This window comes from Cynoglossus semilaevis, chromosome 19 (genome assembly GCF_000523025.1).
Source record: "Cynoglossus semilaevis isolate Cse_v1.0 chromosome 19, Cse_v1.0, whole genome shotgun sequence".
NCBI lineage: Eukaryota > Metazoa > Chordata > Actinopteri > Pleuronectiformes > Cynoglossidae > Cynoglossus > Cynoglossus semilaevis.
Window position 1 is genome coordinate 10181610 of NC_024325.1, and position 17711 is coordinate 10199320.

A 17711-nucleotide genomic window follows, 5' to 3' on the forward strand; every position below is an offset into this window, starting at 1 on the left:
TTATTACATTATTTATTCTCTACTTTTTCTTTGTTCCTGTTTTTCCACCTTTTCAAAATTGAGGTGAGTCTCACCAGAATACCAATTAGAGGCGAGAAGAGAAAAAAAACAGAGGCAGGGTTTGGTATTGTGTCTTCTCTGTCCTCGTGACAATTCCAATGCATTTTGATTGTTGTGTTCTTTTATTCATTAACAAGAGTAAAATACTAAATGAATCATGTATTCTGAGCCATCTGCTCCAGATAAGCAACATAAGAACATTTATTCTGTTAAATCAATTCTTTAAATCCCCTTATGTTTTTATTTCACTTTGGTTAACTGTGTTTAAAGACTAATAATAACCACAAAACATAAAGATATTTCTTGTCAGAATTGTCTAAAATCAAAAATCAGGATTGTTTCTGTGTTGTGAAAATATGAGCATCAATCAAATCAAAAATCACAGTGAGGAGCCCCCTGTCAATTCTGACCTCAGCTGGGGTTCACTGGGGTGAACTGCATTATTTATACGGCTCATCACTACTGCAGCCATTGTTGCTGGTGATGCATCCCTTGAACCAGCAGCTCATTTCACTGTTGACATCAGGGCAGAGTTCAAAATGCATCCAGTGTGATACAGAATAGCTGTTTCCAAACATGGCAGCAAAATAAAACACCTTTCCCTAGGTGCATTATATGAAATACAAATATATGAGATGAGTATTAAAAACTAGCATGTATATATATATATATATATTTAATTATTTTATTTCTGTATATATGCACAGTGATTTACATACATATTCAGTTTAAATGTCAAACACTGACACGATACAACATCATCTTCAACCGCCAGATGGCGGACTTTAGTCTGCTTTGTTTTGCAGTTCCTTTGGTTAGGAAAGGAAATTGAACTAGTTGTCATTGTGAAACACACAACAAAATGTGACCTTTGCATTTTACCCATCACCAAAGTGAGCAGTGGGCAACTTTAAGCGATTTTCTCTTACAATTAGACTCTGCAAGTTAATTCCAGGCATACAACGTACATTCAGAAATCCGAAATAAAAGGAAATTTTTATCAACATCCCAATGCTACCAGCTTTCAACGTAACATTTACTTATTTCCTCACAGCCTTTTTAGATAAAAAATAAAAAGTAAAATCCACTCCATTCAGACTTTCCCCAAAGTACTTGAAAACTCCAGCTGCACCCGCCCTGTCTTTACAGCAGGTCTCTGCTGCTTCATTAACATGCAGCACTGACTGCAGACTGGTGTCCTTACAAGGGCACAGCTAAATGGCACCGAGTCAGAATGGGCTGGAATATCAGGGAATGACGAGGAATCGGCCGCCACTTCTTCGCCTTCTGGGATTAGTGACAAATGCCAGTCGAGGCCACAGCTCTTATCTCCACGCTGCAGTCCTCGTTTGCATACACACACATACACGGGCGGCAGAAAAGCACACAAGGGCACTTGAGTCTACACAGACACAAGCACGTGTGCTCATAAGGCTTTAATTAGTTTTGCTAAATATATTTCCCTCTTTAGCAGAATAAGGAACTCTCTCTTTGTGTGTGTGTGTGTGTGTGTGTGTGTGTGCAAGAAAGAGAGAGAGAGCGAGGCTGTGCCAGTTGCACATCACAGGGTAGGAAATAATCTTGAAGTGTGGACTGACTTGATGTATTTCTTCTCTCTGTCCCCCGTTCCTCCAAAAACAGCATCAGTAAAACATCCAGCTGTGTCTCACTAAAATATTAATCCATATCTTTTCCTCAGATTAAGAAGAAAATCCACAAACACGTTCCAACTCGTCAAATAAACCCCAGCCCTCTTTACATTGCTATCTTAAAAAGGCAGTGATGATGTGAGTAAGTGGCCACTGCATTCATGATGTAAAATAACAGCACCACATCGTCACCATCTCAACCCACTGTGTTCCACTGCTGAAAATACCCCGCTGGTTTCAGGGCAGATGGCAAAAGGAGAGAGGCATCTGCAGGAGGGGAGGTGTGGGGTGAGGCTGTTCCACTTCACAGAGCAGAGACAGGTGTCGTCTGCTACACAATTAACACTTTTCATGATTAGCATTAGCGTGCTAACAAGTTCTTGATGGCGAGTCAGACAGTCAGAATAAGGCATTGATTTTTAAATCAAAATTAAACCAGAGTGACCCCCACACCCCAACTCCCACCATAATTAGTTACATATTGTAGACAAGACAATATGAAAATCTCTAGAAAAGCTCAATTTAGCCAAATGATGCTTCTTTATTTGGAGCAATAGAACCAAAAATGAAAATGTTTCACAGGAGGATTGTAATCTTTTGTTAGTCTTCACGTTTAGTTACACTACAGCACTTTTAGCGATGCAAATCACACACCTTCCCATCAAACAATGAGTTCTCAAAATTATAGGTAATAAAATGTAATTATCTTTTAGTGGCTACTGACAATTATTTTTTTTCAGTATTAAACACTGACCTGTTTAATTAAATACAACCATAATCTACACACAGGAATTGAAGGAAGAGGCACTGATAGAGCTACATCAACAGCTAAGTCTATGCTGCCCTCTTATGGAAACGTATTTGATTATTGATCACTGTCACACTGACAAACAAGGACAAATTATTTGCAGTAACTAAATAATAGCTTTCATACTAATTATGTGTAACAGGGTCATTAACACAGCTCACCTGTTGATCTCTGATGGCATAGTGCCACGGTACAGTGGTCGGGAATGGGTTCACCGCCCTTGACTGATGATTGCTGGGATTGGCTCCTGCTCCCTCCATGATCCTGAATGTGATTATGGCTGAAGAATGAAATAAATATGGAAAGTAATTTTAGTTTCAGTGATGTGTGTGGAATTCCATTATTTTTAATTAAATCTGCTTCCTTAAATATAAAACTTGCTAAAAAAAAAAACTTCAAAAGGACAGATTTACTTACCAAAATTGTATTATTGCTTTCATCAGTTTCTCCTTTTCAACATGATAATGATAACTCACCACGGCTGACGAGGGAGTAAAGAAAAGCAGCGCAGCCCAAAAAAAACTCTAATGTTGCTAATTGCCATTTGCTTCAGGGTTCTCTGTGGTCTAAATCCCCTGGTACACTAGACAATTGCATTATTTTCATTGGTTCAATATGACTTTTTAATGAGACTAGAATGTGGACTGTACAATAATATACAGCAGAGCCATAAGGCACGTTCAGGAGACGGCAAAAACAAACAGTTGTTCGTCAGCATTGTCTGTAATGACCTGGCAAAGACTGTGATTTCTTACAATTGAATCAACAACAGATCAGACAGAGAGGTCTATCACATCAACAAGAGATGGAAGAGGCAGGTCGCTGAGAACAGGTCTTTTAACAATTCTGCAAAACAGAAAAACAAAAACACAACAATGTGTCAAACAGTGCAAACAATTACCGTAATCCAGCTCGTATTGATTATTTATAGGGATGTTTTCCAAACTACACAACGTCCAAGAAGTGCAGCAACAAAACGTGTCACTGGATGTTTGTTCAAAAATCCCAATGTAACTGTTTAAACGGTTACACACTGAGAATAATTCCACAAATCCACATATTATGTTTTGATGTCTTTCCAGTCATGAAATTCACAAATGTAAATCAAAGGGAAATATGTTTTGGTTTCCACGGGAGCTCGTCCAGTACGACCCCGATAGCATCAGTTCACAGTTAAAAAGTCATATATCACATATCACATGTGCAGCTGCAGGTCGTCAACAATTACAAATGTTATGTGCCCTCGACACAGGATAGAGGAGCTGGAGTTGTTGTAATTTGGCCCAAGTTACAGATCAAAATGTTTCATTTCACCAGCAACAGCACTCGTGTCTTAATCCACTCCTATCTAGATGGAATTTTCCCTATTAAAAATAACTAAAAACCGATTCATTCAATCCAGCTCCGCAGAAATATACTAATTAATTTAATTAAATCCCCCTCTTATCTTAACTTAAAAAACATGGATATAAACAAACATATTGATAATGTAAAATAACAATATTTAAGAAAACATTTTATATTATTGTTGTAGAAAAATGGAGCTCGGTTGAGCACTCGTAACTCGATGTTTCCTTGTACCACAAGCAAAATCTTGCAACAGTTGCCTCTTCGTAACTTGGAAAACTCTCAGGTAGGCCCCATTGTATATTCCAGTTCACCTGATGAATTCAGTGTGACCCACATGGTGGTCTTAGAATTTGTTATTTCACTGCTATCGTGTCCAAACCGACCAGTTATCTGCATTTGGTGTTAATTAGTTGAGTCTTGTGTCGTTAACTTGTTAACTGCAGTCGTAAACATTGTCTGCCAGCATGACAGAGACTCTCTTTATATTCGCCTGTAATGAAAACAGCAGCGGCACAAACAGGAGCGTTTGTAGCAGAAGAACATGTGGAGGAATAATACCAAAACCCAGCCCAAATGTATTTCAAAATAAAATCACGGACTAATAATCTGAAAGATATTTAAATAATAATAAAAAAAAAAACGCTCTAAGCTTTTGTTCGTTAAGATCTTTTAGCATTTATGTTTGGCAGCCGTTTACAGGGAAAATTCCACAGACCAGAAACAAGGTTACAGCAGAGAGACACTGAGGTGTTAAACCCTCTCTCTTTATCACCAGTTGGCCCTTTTCTCTTTCATCTGCTCGTTTGGGGTCTCAGCTGAAAAGACCCCGTCTGCTGGCAGTCAGGTATTTCTCACTGCTGGATATCGTCTACTGACGCAGTTTGCTGAGATCACCGAGCAAAGCTGTGTCCTTGGATTAAACACACACTCAAAGGTTTGTGCGATGACATTCAGCTCCTTCACAATATCCTTTTCAAACGTGTCTGCGGGATTCCGGTGTTGGCTCGTAAAGGAGCTTGATTAAAAATGTAAAGTCTTAGGGAAATATTTGCTCAGTGAAAATGAGGGATTGGTGAGTTGACCGTTGGCGTGATTATTATTCAAAGGTGATGAGCGGCAGGGGAAAGGGAGGAGGGAGGAGCAGACACAGGGAGTCCAACACACACAAACACAGATGGGCTGGGATTGAGCTCTCTCTCTCTCCCTCTCTCTCTTTTCATCACTCTCTCAAAGTAAAACAGTGTCATTCATTAATTCCAGCGTCGGTTGAAAGTCATGTGCTTTTGCCTCTTTCTGTTTTTTTATTAATTTGTAAGTGTGGTCAGAGAAAGTCTCCACTGAAAAGAGCCTGGATAGTGTGTGGGACTATATGAGTCTGTGTGTGTCTGGGGGGCGGGGTGGGGGTCACGATGAATGACAGAAGGAGAGAGAGGGAGTGAGGCTCACACAGAGGATCTCAGAGGCGGCTTCACTCAGCTCTAAGACCAAACGCACCAGCAGCATGGATTTCTGCACCATGTGAAAGCAAAAGAGGGAGAAGAACCCTCCACTAACAGGTCTGTACTTATGGAGTTTTTTTTCTTTTTTTCTGAGAAATTCTACAGACCCGTCTTTTTGGGAATGTCAAAATGATACAAACGTCACTTTGTGATTTTGAAGGCTCTTTCTAGCTACTTTTGCTCATTCAAAATCCTTTCATCACAGACCATGATGCGTTTTTCTTCATGCTACATTTAGAGAGATTACTGAGCTTATATTGTGTATTGATATTTGATGCTGACTATGTTCAACATGCACAGACGTCCCTGAAGCGACTCAGGTTTACATTTTGCTGTAGTTACAAACTGATCATGTGACCAATTAAACTCTTGAATCTTGGGAAGGGACAGTAATGATATTCATTTGATTTTAACAAAACAGAATGGAATTAAAATGACACAAATGCTGGACCACAGGCTATTTGAAATCAACAAATACTAACATTTCCATCTCAAATAAATCTAATTATTCAATGCAGTATCATAGCAGCAGACCTTAGGATTGCAAATGATCGAAGGGGAGAAACATATACACTTTTAGCAACTTTAACAGGATGGTGATGAGGGAGTCGATTTTTTTTTGTTACTGTTAACAGAGAGAAAAGTGAAAATCATATGTGTGCAACTGTATTCTCATATTAATGAACACAAAAAGCTCCATTTGTGTTTTTGTCTGAACTGGCTCGCCCTCTCGATCGCACATCTGAGTCATGTTGCTAATGGAAATGCTAATTATACAATTTAATTTTGGACAGAAAAAAAGAAAAAAACAAACAAACCCTGAAATGATTGTGTCACTTTAGTGGGATCAAAATAAACATCATATGCCACCGGAGGTTAATGTAATGACACCGCTCACCTTCATCCTGATAATTGCAGACAGTGGGATTTGGATATTGTCCCCGCAAGACTCGGTTGCATTTCCAATGTTGTTTTGATTAATTATTCACCTCCTGTAAACGACAGTGAGAGAAAATGAGCTGCACACAGACACTGAATCAGTAAGGGGAAAAAAAGGGTCAACAAACAGCACCCCGTTGCATAAAAAACAATTAAACAGAGGAGAGTGAGGTGTAAAAAGACACACACACAGACACACACACGCTCAGACATCAAAGCTGAGGAGCTCATTATCTAGACTGGCCACTGACCAAAGAAAAGCCCTGCAATATTTCCCACTCCTAATCACTGCCTTTCCTAGTTTGCTCTGCTGGATACTCAGAAACTTCCTCGTTTTTTTGTCAAATATAACAAGTGTTTCACTACATCTTTTCCATGCCTCATTCTCATTGCTTCATGAAAATAAGAAAACACTTTCATGCTCTGAATATCTGAGAGAGCCAGATGGTTGGTGAACACCAGTGCTCAGCCCCTGTTGTTGTGTTGCTGAGTGTATTCAGATGTGCTGTGATTCTGTCAATCAAATGCCAGGTTCCAAACAAACACAAACACACACTGATTTAATTGTCCACAGACTCACTGGGAAGTTAAAGGCTGTATTCCTGAACATTTCCGACTGACACTGAAGCACCACTCTCTCCATTCGTTTCATCATGCCTGCGTATCTCTGACCCCTCACCGGGTTATCTGTGGTATTTGTGTCTGTAGAGGGAATTTGGAATTCACCTTGTTAAGCCCCAGGTCTGTTTTCCGCTGATCTGGCTCGGAATTTTGACATGTTTGAAATTCAGATCCAGGCTCTTATCTCCTGGTAATCAGCTGTTTGAACTGCAATGGTGTGTGTGTGTATGAGTGTGTGTTCACATATGGGCGTGCATTTGAATGAATTCTTCCCATCTGCTTCAGGCTGAGCTCGTGTTTGTATGGGCGTGTGGTTTGAATACTGCATGAGAGACAGTCACACTTTTGTCTTCGTGGTTCTGAGGACACTCAAAGACAGAAGCATTCACAGACTCAGCACAGAACATTACCTGTCCCTTGTCTTCCCTCATCTATGGGCATGGGTGACATGTACAGCAATTACATAGTCTTCCACTAGATGGCAGCAAAAGGATAACTACTATATAATACAAAAAGAGCAAGAGCAGTTAAAGAAGATTTTCATGTCTTTCTTTAATTCCTGCAAGTATAGCAGTCATTTTTTCAACTAAACAGGACCAGGTTTTATACTGAGTGTAAATTGTGAGTAAATTCAAACTAAAAGCTTGTCCTCAGCCAACTTTAATCAAACTTGGACGGGTTAATTTCAGAGAAGGAGTTTGTCTGTAGTCTTTCGCTAACATCTTGGTTACTCGAAGGTCTTCAGATGCATACTTCAGTAGTTTAAAGACTAAGTCTTGAATCTTTTTGAACTGCATAAAAATACTTCTCACTCCACTTCTTGACTTCTTTTGAATGTTTGATAAGCCTCACCAGCTTGTTGAGCATCAGCAATTCCTTTTCTTCAGTCTAAACACAGTTGTTTTGTTTTTGCCCATGATGTTTTCACAAGTGACAGATCAAACAGCCAACACAGTTCTTACACTAAACGTATAAGAAAACCTTATAAAACCTTAATTTAAATGTTAAGGTTACATATACTTTGGTATATACTGGATATTTGGAAGCTTTTTAATAGAGGAATTTAAGGTTTTTAACAACATTATTTACACATTTTGCATTTTTAGAAATGCAGAATAAAACCTCCCTTAACCTCATCCAACCAAAATATTTCCATAATCCTTATCCTAGCCTTAAACTACGTATTGGTCTTCAATGTCCTCTACTTTAGTGGGGACCTGCATCATGTCCCCAGAAACAAAGTGTCCACACGCACCCCCACACACACCAAGACCCAAATGCCATGACATTTCACGTCACATGGATCTTGTCCATTATTTATGAAGTACACAGTTTTTCTCAGAACCAGGCTGGAAACTTGATTATTCGTGACTCATCGTCAATAAGCTGGACGTACATATAAACAACAGATCAAGCGCATTTTAAATGCAACTAAAAACAGTGGCAAAGAAGCAAGAGGGATGGTGTGAACAGACCGGGAAAGAGGAGCAGGAGAAGCCCTGGAGCACAGAGTCTCAGGAGGAGTTTGTGGCTCAACATGCTGCATCATCAGCAGAGAAGATATTTTGTCGAGTGAATTACAGCGGCTCAATCAATCAGGACAAGAGGAAGCAGTGAGGATGACAACATACTGCTGCAGGACATACTGGTCCAAATACAGACGTACAGCCTGACAAGTCTTAGCAAACGAAGGCTTTGTCTCATGACTCGACTCCTCCGGCTTTCAGTACAAGATTCTTTCACTCCGGTTGTTTTGGATCATGTTTCATAATGATGGTATTTGCATCCATCTTACCAAAGCCATCAAACTGGGAGCTTAAAAGCAACCAGCAGAAGTTAGACAAAGAGGCACAGGATGCTAATTATCATGTTGAGACGTTAAGACTAGCTGAAAAATTGCCAAATATGAGTTAAATTATAAGAACAGGCTGAATGAAAGACAAAGTAAATTAAAATTATTAAACTAAATTATTTGAAAGATAGTGTGAACATGTAAATGTAGTACAAATTAATCAATTTCAGTCATAGAGTAAAAGACTTAAATTGTTTTTTTACTTACTACATAATTGAAACACGTCCAAGAGACATTTTTCAGCTGAAAAAAGACAAATATTAAATTTCTTAAAAATAATTTGCCTTCATAAAGATGCACAGCCCTTCCCCTTTCCTCCATGCTCTCTGTATTATACTCACAGCTCTCCTTGAAGAAATGGTATTTATGATCCGTAGGTGGCCGTGGGAGTGGATGCGTACGTCTGACCTCTTCAGCCTCAGTGGGGCAGCACGGCCTGGCCTTTTCAAGTAGATTAGCTGGTGAAAAAAAAAAATGAACCAAATGTACCACGTTGCCTGGATACAAAAAGCATCATTAAGCACAATTATTAGCCTGTTCTGCTCACAATGAACGCTCTCTTAAAAGATCTCAAAACAACACATCATTAAGGAGAGCGATGAGAAGACGAGATGAGAGAGAGATAATCTGTGAGATGAAGATGAAGCTTCTTCTTTTGACAAGCAAAACCCATGGTTGACAATTCTGAGCAAGCACAAGGTAAACATGGTTAATGTACAGTGTTGGTACGTGTGGGTGTGAAGTGAGCGCCCACTTAACACTCATACATCCCTGTTTACAGGTTACATGTAATTACATGTGGGCTCAATGCAAATGTCCGTATGTAAGTAATGGGCAAGTGGACGGGGAACACAATAAGTCGAGGTGATGGAATCAGAATTATATGTAATTACTGCAACGTTGATTATTTATAAAACCGCAGTACTTCAGTGCTTGTCTACTAGCTGTTATTGAGTACCAGTACCAATACACGCCAAAAAAAAATACTTACAGCCATTTACAGTCAGAATTGAAAGGCTTACCTTTCTGCAAAGGTAACACAGCCACCTGAACAGAGCTGTTAGCGCATGTCATACATAGCAATTGACAGTGGCTTAACGATGCACAGCTGGATGCGATTAAACGCCATTAGGGGACACTAACGAGCTGGTTTGGAACAGTTTTTGGGTACGAGTGAGTACTGTATTTGAATGCAGTATCAGGCCCGATACTACATTCAAATACAGGTGGCAGGTATTAGTACAGTCATTGGTACTTGTGTTTCCCCATTTTTCATAATTATTCATTGACATTATTCACTGAGACGTAGTACAGGGTAAAGGGACTGTAGCTTTAAAAAGCTAATTTGTGCAAAGCATAAAGAAATAAATAACTTGTTACAGCTAAAAAAAAAAAAGTAATCCAGTAAGCCAGCTCTAAAAGTAAAATGTAAACATCTGAATCACCTGCAAGAGAAAACAGGTTGGACAGCAGAATATAGAGTCACACAGAGTCAGGACTACAGTAAGTCGTTGCTCCTCATTACGCTGCGTGTGGACCTGAAGGAGCAGTAAGCTGTAAATTAGACAGAGCAAAGTTGTTGTGAGCAGCACTATCCAGAGGGAAACTAATTTAGAGCTCAGCACAAAGTAGTTCAGTGACAGAGCAGCAAGGCAAGAGTTCCAGAACAATAATGTTTGTTTTGGTCCAGTCATGAGAATTGATAGAGTCTCACTGGTGCAGGCCTGTCGCAAAAAAAATCACTATAATGACTTCAATTTAAAACAAATGAAACCGTTGTCAGTTTTGTTTTGTTTTTTGAAGGACTGGACAAATAACTGACTGTAAGATCAATGGTTCAGAAGGTGACGGTGGAGAAGTGGTTGGATTCTTGTCTGCTATTCAGTAGGTTTAAGGTCAGGCATGGGCAAACTATGCCCCGAGGGCTGGATGTGGCCTCTTTGGCTTTTTAATCCAGCCCGCCAAACTTGTCCAAATTATATTATCAATTTATATTATCATTATAGGTTTGCCTTCCCCTGCAATGCCCACATTTGCCCAATAGGTGGCATAGAAAAAACAAATAGCATTTTTAGCATTTTATCCTTCTACATATCATTTATCTTTGTTCACATGAACCCTCCATCTATCTGCTCCTGACCCTGCCCCCCATTTTAGGACCCACTGTGGCCTGCCAGTCAAAAGGTTCGCCCACACCTGGTCTAGGTTAACCTGCAATGCCTTGCCAATCATAAGTTAAGCAGTAACCTAAATTCATCAGTCGTGCATTACCACAGACCGTAACCAAATCCTCAATTTTTTTCAAGCTATTTCTACATATTTCACAGGCCAAAATTATAGGCTCAAAGTGTGTGGCTTAGAGTTTGTTGGTTCCCTATGAATGTAAAGTGATCAGCCAAGTGCACACACGCATGTGTAATGCATAACCACACACTGGACAGAGTGGCAGGCAGGTGAGAAGACAGAACTGTGAGGTCTGGACTCCATCTGCACGTGTGTGTGTGTGTGTGTGTGTTCTGACCTCTTTCTTTCATTCTGGTCATGGTCAATTATTTCTCTCTTTGAAGTGTCCTATCTTCTCTGTGACTGATCAAGTCAAGACACCAGTCTGACCTGAGTGAAATACTGAAGAGCTTCTCTCTCTCCTCATACTGTCACTGTCACGCTCCCACATTCAGGGCTGTGAATGAACAGAGACTGGTTCTGTATTCACAGTCACCTTCGTGGTCTATTAATAATTTGAAACTGTTTTTATCATTTGAGATGATAATGAAGAGTGGGATTTCATCACATTCTGATGCGCAAACAAGCCGCTGGTGCCAAACCAGGCAGAGCTTCAGTGAGGCAAGCACTCCCCCTGCTGTTGCTGTTGCTCAGCTCAGCTTGGTCAGTCAGTCACAATGGCTCAAAATTAAATTCAGCAGCAAATGTCTATTATTATTATTATTATTATTATTATGCTTTCTTCCAGGTCTTGGGTTGACTTGGTTTTCGTTATCTTACAGAGCATCATTCAGAATGTCTGTGATGGACATTTCCCTGGTGGACCATAATGACACTGGATTGTCTCCAGCTGATAATGAGACCTTCTTACGTTTCTCCCCGACGTCCTCCTCCACCTCTGCCGCCGCATCCTCACCAGGGCGTACTGGCAATGTCTACGTCTACGTCTGGCTCTTCCTCGGCCTGCTGGTGTTTCTGCTGACACTGCTCATCATCTCCCTCCACAGGCTGAAGAACATCATCTCCTCCTCCTCCTCTGTCCCCGACTTCAGCAGCGAAGGAGGAAGCTCCTTCACCAACATGGAGATTTGTAGCATCTCCTCTCAGAGGTCCACTATCTCCACACTGTCCACCTGAGAGACATAAATGATCTGGATCACGTGGACTTAAGGACATGTTGGGCAGGCAATCATGAACATACTGTATGTGAGGTCAGATAGGCTCCACAGCTCCACATTGTGGCATTTGAGAGAAAAAAGATCTATGTCTCCTGTGTAATGTACCATGTTTACAATAGAAGGTAACTAGTCTTAAACTGTGAAGTCCTTAAAAAAACCTTAATATTAAGGAAAACTGAAGCTTGAAGCTTCATCCCACACAATGTTAAGGGTTGATTAGATATTTTTATACAGCGTTACCTTGACTGCATGAAGCCACTGTTCAAAAAATGGCCAAAAAATGTTGCCAAATACATAAGCACAACTGTAGAAGTAACAACTGTAAAGGTCTCAACTGAGGATTTACTGTAAATATATACTCTATGACGATCACACACAAACACACCAACACACACAGACTGTGAAGCTGAGTAGAAAGATAAGCAGCTGCCTTAAATTGACAATCTATAACCACTAATGAAGAAAACAATCAGTCTTGTGGGGTGGGGGGGTTCATCCACGCAGTAGTGTGACATTATTACAATACTTTGATGAAAACTGCACAAAACTATGGGAACACTTTTCAAACCTTGGAAATATGTATTTATGGTCCGTGAGTCTTAGGTCTTTGGTATTTTCAACAGAACCTGTATATTGTGAAATTCACAGCACAAATTAAAGGACAATAGGTAGAGTAAAAAAATAAATCCTGTCTAATTTACTTTTTTCATTTTACTTTAAATAGTGTTTTACTTTACATAATAAAGAATTTAAAACGTATTTTTCCATACACCTCCCTGGTTAGTACAGTACATAGTTTACTCTACCTGAAACCAGTGGAACATTCTGTAGTTATGTCCCATGCCTATTGTATGTATGATCTATGAAAAAAATAATACTAAATACAAAATTCTCCCAAAGATTTTGGTCAAATTATTTCAACACAAATTGGAAAAAAATATGTATATATGACAATAAAACCACCATTAATCTAAACAGCCCTGCAAGCATTTTCAATCAAAGAATTTCTTCCATGTAGAATTCTAGGGGACGTCATTAACAATGTCAATGTCTCAAACTGCTTCTTTGCCTTGACTATGAGCTGAGGTTGTGTTTTTATTGAATCTTCTTTTAAATTTAATGGAGGAAAAAACTCAGATGGAGCCTTGGCAAAATTACTGTATTTTTTTTAAACAGGCTTTCATTAAAGTTTGGTTAAAATTGTAATGTTTGCTCCAATTTAATTTTTGCTCCAATTTAATTTTTTTAATTGTTCAGCTGTTTGAGAAGCTGGAGAAATTTAATTTTTCTAAATCAGAAATATTTATTAACAGTATCTTTTGTCTTCTGACCTTTTGACTTGCCTGCTAAATGAACAGCATGCTTTATAACCCTGACGATCATCACCTCTTACAGAAATGCATGCCCTTTTCTGAGAAGCGTGTGAAAACCAAACCTGCTGCCGACATCTAAGATGATGTGGGGATAGGTTTTCATACGGGAAAAGGCAGACACGGCGATGTGGAACCGAAGGTGAGACAGGAACAGCCGGTGACGGCAGCAGCACTCAGGCAAGGTCAAAAGTGTCAGATGCTACAAGATTAAATCCTGCTCCTGAAAGACAGCCCCTGCCAGCGTAACGGATTACCTTCTCCTGCCTGTCAGCTCTGATGGCTGCCTCCACAGTGAGTGAAGCATGGCAGCTCTGAGCCGCTGTCAGAATTCGGGTTGTATTCCAAGGTCAAGCCGCTGTCATGTACTGTTGTGCTCAAAGTTAATTTAAATAAAATACTGTGAGATGTTTTTGTGTGGCAGTGGCATTGAAATGTGACACATTCAGAACCAGTTGTGTGTGTTGATTATGGATTTGTCTGTAAAACCACGCCAAATGATCATAAACCTCAATCAGGGCAGGTTCTAAAACAATAGGTTGTGCCTCAGAAGTGTGTCCCACAGTTTTGACAATTTGGTTTTTGTCCAGTCACACTCTAACAACCACAACAAGCCTAACTCTCGAACAATGTTCCCACTGAAACTTTTGTTTAACGGAAAATATTTCCTTGTAAAATACATTAAGTTAAATGTAAGTAACATTTTGCTTGTTTCCTGTTAAAACCCAGTTATCAAATGCATTTTCTACTTAGCAAAGCAACATAGGAATACAGTTTCATTAAAACTGGGTCTTAGGTACTGTCCAAACAGCAACATTCTTGTTGTTGTTGTTGTCTTCATGCTAGTTCCAAACTGTTTAAGTCATGAGCTAACAGTGTAAGCATTTTAAAGTCTTGAAAAGTAACGTTTACCTCCTGCTTTCTACATGCTTCACATGTGACAAAAGATACACAGTGTGACTTAAGTTATAGAACAAAGAGGTGAAGTGCAGTGAATGTTTTTAACAAAGAAACTAAACAAAAAAACATCTACTTACAGTTAACCCAGCTGGCGGCCATCTTGACTCCTGTGTTGAAGGGGCGTGGCCTGACAGGTGTCCCTGTAATCACTTCCTGGGTGTGACTGGAGGAAATTAGGAGTTTTATCTAAAATGCTCTGAACTCTACTGGTTGGCTGAGGTACTACATGTGGATTAAATACACATCTATATATAACAGAAGACTTGAATAAATTATTAATCCACAGACTTTCTCAGTTAAGAACCACTGTTAGTCACATTACATTAAAAGTAGCAATGATTTAAAATAAATGTTGGTCAGACCGAAGTAAAAATGTGAGAAAGGTGAAAGAACCACATGTAACAAAAGAAAAGTCAAGTCATGAAATTCTTTGCATATTTTATTTTTCTTATCATGATTTTTCTTCAACTCACACATGTCATATTTTACATCTTTGCAATAAAACATGAATACAATAGTTTTTTTAAGGGTTTCATAGATCCAAAAATATTTAACCTTTTTTTTTTGGATACGTAAGTTGAACCTGTCGATAGAGTATGTGCATGTGCGGATTTGATCAAGATGGCTTCACACATACGTAACGTCTCACCACTTCACCCCCGTCGCCCTCCCCCGGGCGTCCCACCTCTATCAGCTACAGAATCATGATATTGCTTACAACGGTGAGGTTGTAAAACTTAATAATCACACATGAGCTCAACATTTTAAATACAAACATCAATGCACAAATAACCCCGTCCGGGGTGGGAAAAAAGGGACCTAAACCAAATGGCAGCTGACCAGAAAGAACCAAGCGAATAAATAATGATATGTGATTGGTGCAAAGTGCAAATACAAAACAAACTTTTACATTAATTTGATTCTCTTTTTTAAATAATTAACAAACGTGGGTAAGTGAAGGTTTTCCGTTGCGGTCTCAGTCTTATTCAGCTGATTAAAGTCGCCCGTCGAGCCTGAACAGAGACTATATGTACATATTTGACAAAACAATCACCAAATATACAAAGAAAAATCATGTCAGTCTTGTGGTTGTCGTCCACGGTGGCACCGGTTCTTTAGACCTATCTTTACCATCTCTGGCAGAACAATTACCATCCATGACACTGCCATTATTACCATCAGCCTTGTAGACATTATAATAATTATTACACATTATTTTACATACGCCAAGTCAATAATAATAAATTAAAAGTGAAAGGAAAGAATGAAGACCATGATGGAAGCAAAATCTCATAAAAAAATGTAACCTGTTTTGGAGAACAGAAAAAAGTCAAATAAAAAAAAAAAAAAATCAAACTTTATCACTAAGATAAAATCATACCAAAGGCGTTTTTTTTTTTTTCAAAGGTCAATTTCGGATCAAGCCAATAGCACCAGGCTCTAAGTTATGGGAAGGGCTCGTTCAATTCGGACAATTTCTTAATAATTTAGTCACATTACGGGAGTCTGAATTCATAGCCCACCCATGTCGGCGCTAGAACGAACCCTAACTCTTCAGTATACAAGAAAATAAATTAAACAAGGTAAGGAAGAGAAAATCAAGGTTGAAGCCGTGAAGCTTTAAGCGTACCATTAACAGCAACTGCCCCAGTCCTGCAGTGGTACGAGTTATGATGGACCTCTATATAAGGTCTGCCTGACTTGCTTTTTTCCCATTCTGCTGTCTGTCTATTCTAAAAGCAGGTTTTGTCTGGTTCTTGGGGGTGTTATGTGTCTGTAGAGGCGGTGATTTTCCCGCAGCACTGCTGCATCCTCAAATCTAGTGAACATCTTAACAGAATAGAACCTAAGATTCGGTACTTCTCGTTCCTCTCAGTACCTGCTGCAGATACACAGAAGAACGCGTCGTCGTCTTCCCCCCCGCTCTTTTCTTCTCTCAGTCCTCCTCTTCCTCAGGCAGTCCTCCTCAGTATCTGTTCTGGTGTTCGTAGTGCCAGCGGTTGAAGTCTATGTTAAATGCAACAATGCTTCCAGATGCCATGCCGGTGATCAGTGTCCTGCAAAGAAGCGCGGCAAACAGTTACATGGGTAATGTGAACTGTGCCTTTAATTCAATAAGGTGGAGGACATTATCTGATTATCTTTCTGAACTTTTCTAGTGCTTAATTAGCTTGAGCTTTCATACAGCTTAACACTATTGACACATTTTAATTTAGGGTTTTTCTTTAACTTTAAAAGTTGATTTACGAGCTTTTTATCATTAGTACATTTTTAGCTTTAATTGTACCATATTTGTAATAACTCTGACTGAAATGTCCGATGTTAGCTAAACTTTATGACTCAAATGCATTAAGGTGTCAGTCACAGTAGTGCAGTAGTGGATGCAAAAATGCCAATACTTTGTCTGGAATGCGCCATCTAGTGATGTCAAAAAGCTAAATAATTTCAATTATTTACGATAATATTTAAAGGGCTGGGTTAAAAAAACAAATTGGACCATATGCTGTCTGCGAGCCATACTTTGTTTTTTAAATTATCTGTTTAAATAGTCTTACTCTAATCACGAGTAAAGATTAATTAAAGAAATCACACTGACCATTGTTGCTGTTTACAAACTGTCACCATATCAATGCTAACGTCTGTCTATTAGTTTTACCTCTGGTCATGTGACAGGTCCATGGCACGGATGCCAGCGTCACACCCTGGGTAGATGTAAAGCTGTTTAAAGTCACACGCCTGCCACACTTCCACCACTCCGTTATCTCCTCCTGTCACCAGGTTCTGTCCATCGCTGCTCAACAGGATTGCCTGGGGGGAAAACAGGAAGAATGTCGAAACGGGCTGGAAAACTCCAGAGCTCCAGACACCGGGAAACAGCATTGTTGATCCAGTGTTAACCTGGGGTGAAGGAGCAGTCAGTTTGAGTGACTTACCCGTGAGGAGTCATTGACCTCCATCTGTGCCAGCAGTTTTCCATTTATGCTGAAATTGCAGAAGTGACCTCTCTCATAGTAAATGATGCAGTGGCCTTCGCTGGACACTGAGATGAGGCGGGGATGCAGGCAGAGCTCTGGCCCCTCCAGGGCCCGGAGGAGGTCCCCTGTGATGGTGTGGACAAGGCATGGACCCTCTGGGCAGAGAAAAAAAAGTCAGGTTAATGTAGAAATATATGGGTCTAGAGATGAGGAGGAAACGCTTATTA

At 39.6% G+C, this 17711-nt stretch overlaps 2 protein-coding genes and 1 long non-coding RNA gene across 4 annotated transcripts in view; 1 reads left to right on the plus strand and 2 right to left on the minus strand.

The window, feature by feature from the left end:
• Positions 1 to 760: 760 nt before the first annotated feature.
• LOC112488644 (uncharacterized) lies at positions 761 to 12002 on the minus strand. 2 transcript variants are annotated; one of them, XR_003052955.1, is made up of 5 exons: positions 11873 to 12002; positions 9120 to 9236; positions 8986 to 9021; positions 6265 to 6358; positions 761 to 3363 (listed from the first exon to the last, which is right to left on the minus strand). It is a non-coding gene; the product is annotated as an uncharacterized LOC112488644 (long non-coding RNA). The 2 variants fall into 2 exon arrangements; XR_003052954.1 differs by lacking the exon at positions 8986 to 9021.
• Positions 4531 to 14179, plus strand: sertm1 (serine rich and transmembrane domain containing 1). The gene is made up of 2 exons (XM_008332862.3): positions 4531 to 5423; positions 11784 to 14179. The coding sequence occupies exon 2, from the start codon at positions 11797 to 11799 to the stop codon at positions 12136 to 12138; it is 342 nt and encodes a 113-aa protein (XP_008331084.1). The 5' UTR covers positions 4531 to 5423; positions 11784 to 11796; the 3' UTR covers positions 12139 to 14179.
• nbeaa (neurobeachin a) overlaps positions 11997 to 17711 on the minus strand; it is a 113301-nt gene continuing 107586 nt past the window's right edge. The window contains exons 61-64 of the mRNA XM_017041719.2: positions 17443 to 17639; positions 17166 to 17317; positions 14587 to 16566; positions 11997 to 12134 (exon numbers count right to left, since the gene is read on the minus strand). Of these exons, the coding sequence (XP_016897208.1) occupies positions 16476 to 16566; positions 17166 to 17317; positions 17443 to 17639 (440 nt within the window). The 3' untranslated portion in view covers positions 11997 to 12134; positions 14587 to 16475. The remainder of the gene's footprint in view (positions 12135 to 14586; positions 16567 to 17165; positions 17318 to 17442; positions 17640 to 17711) is intronic.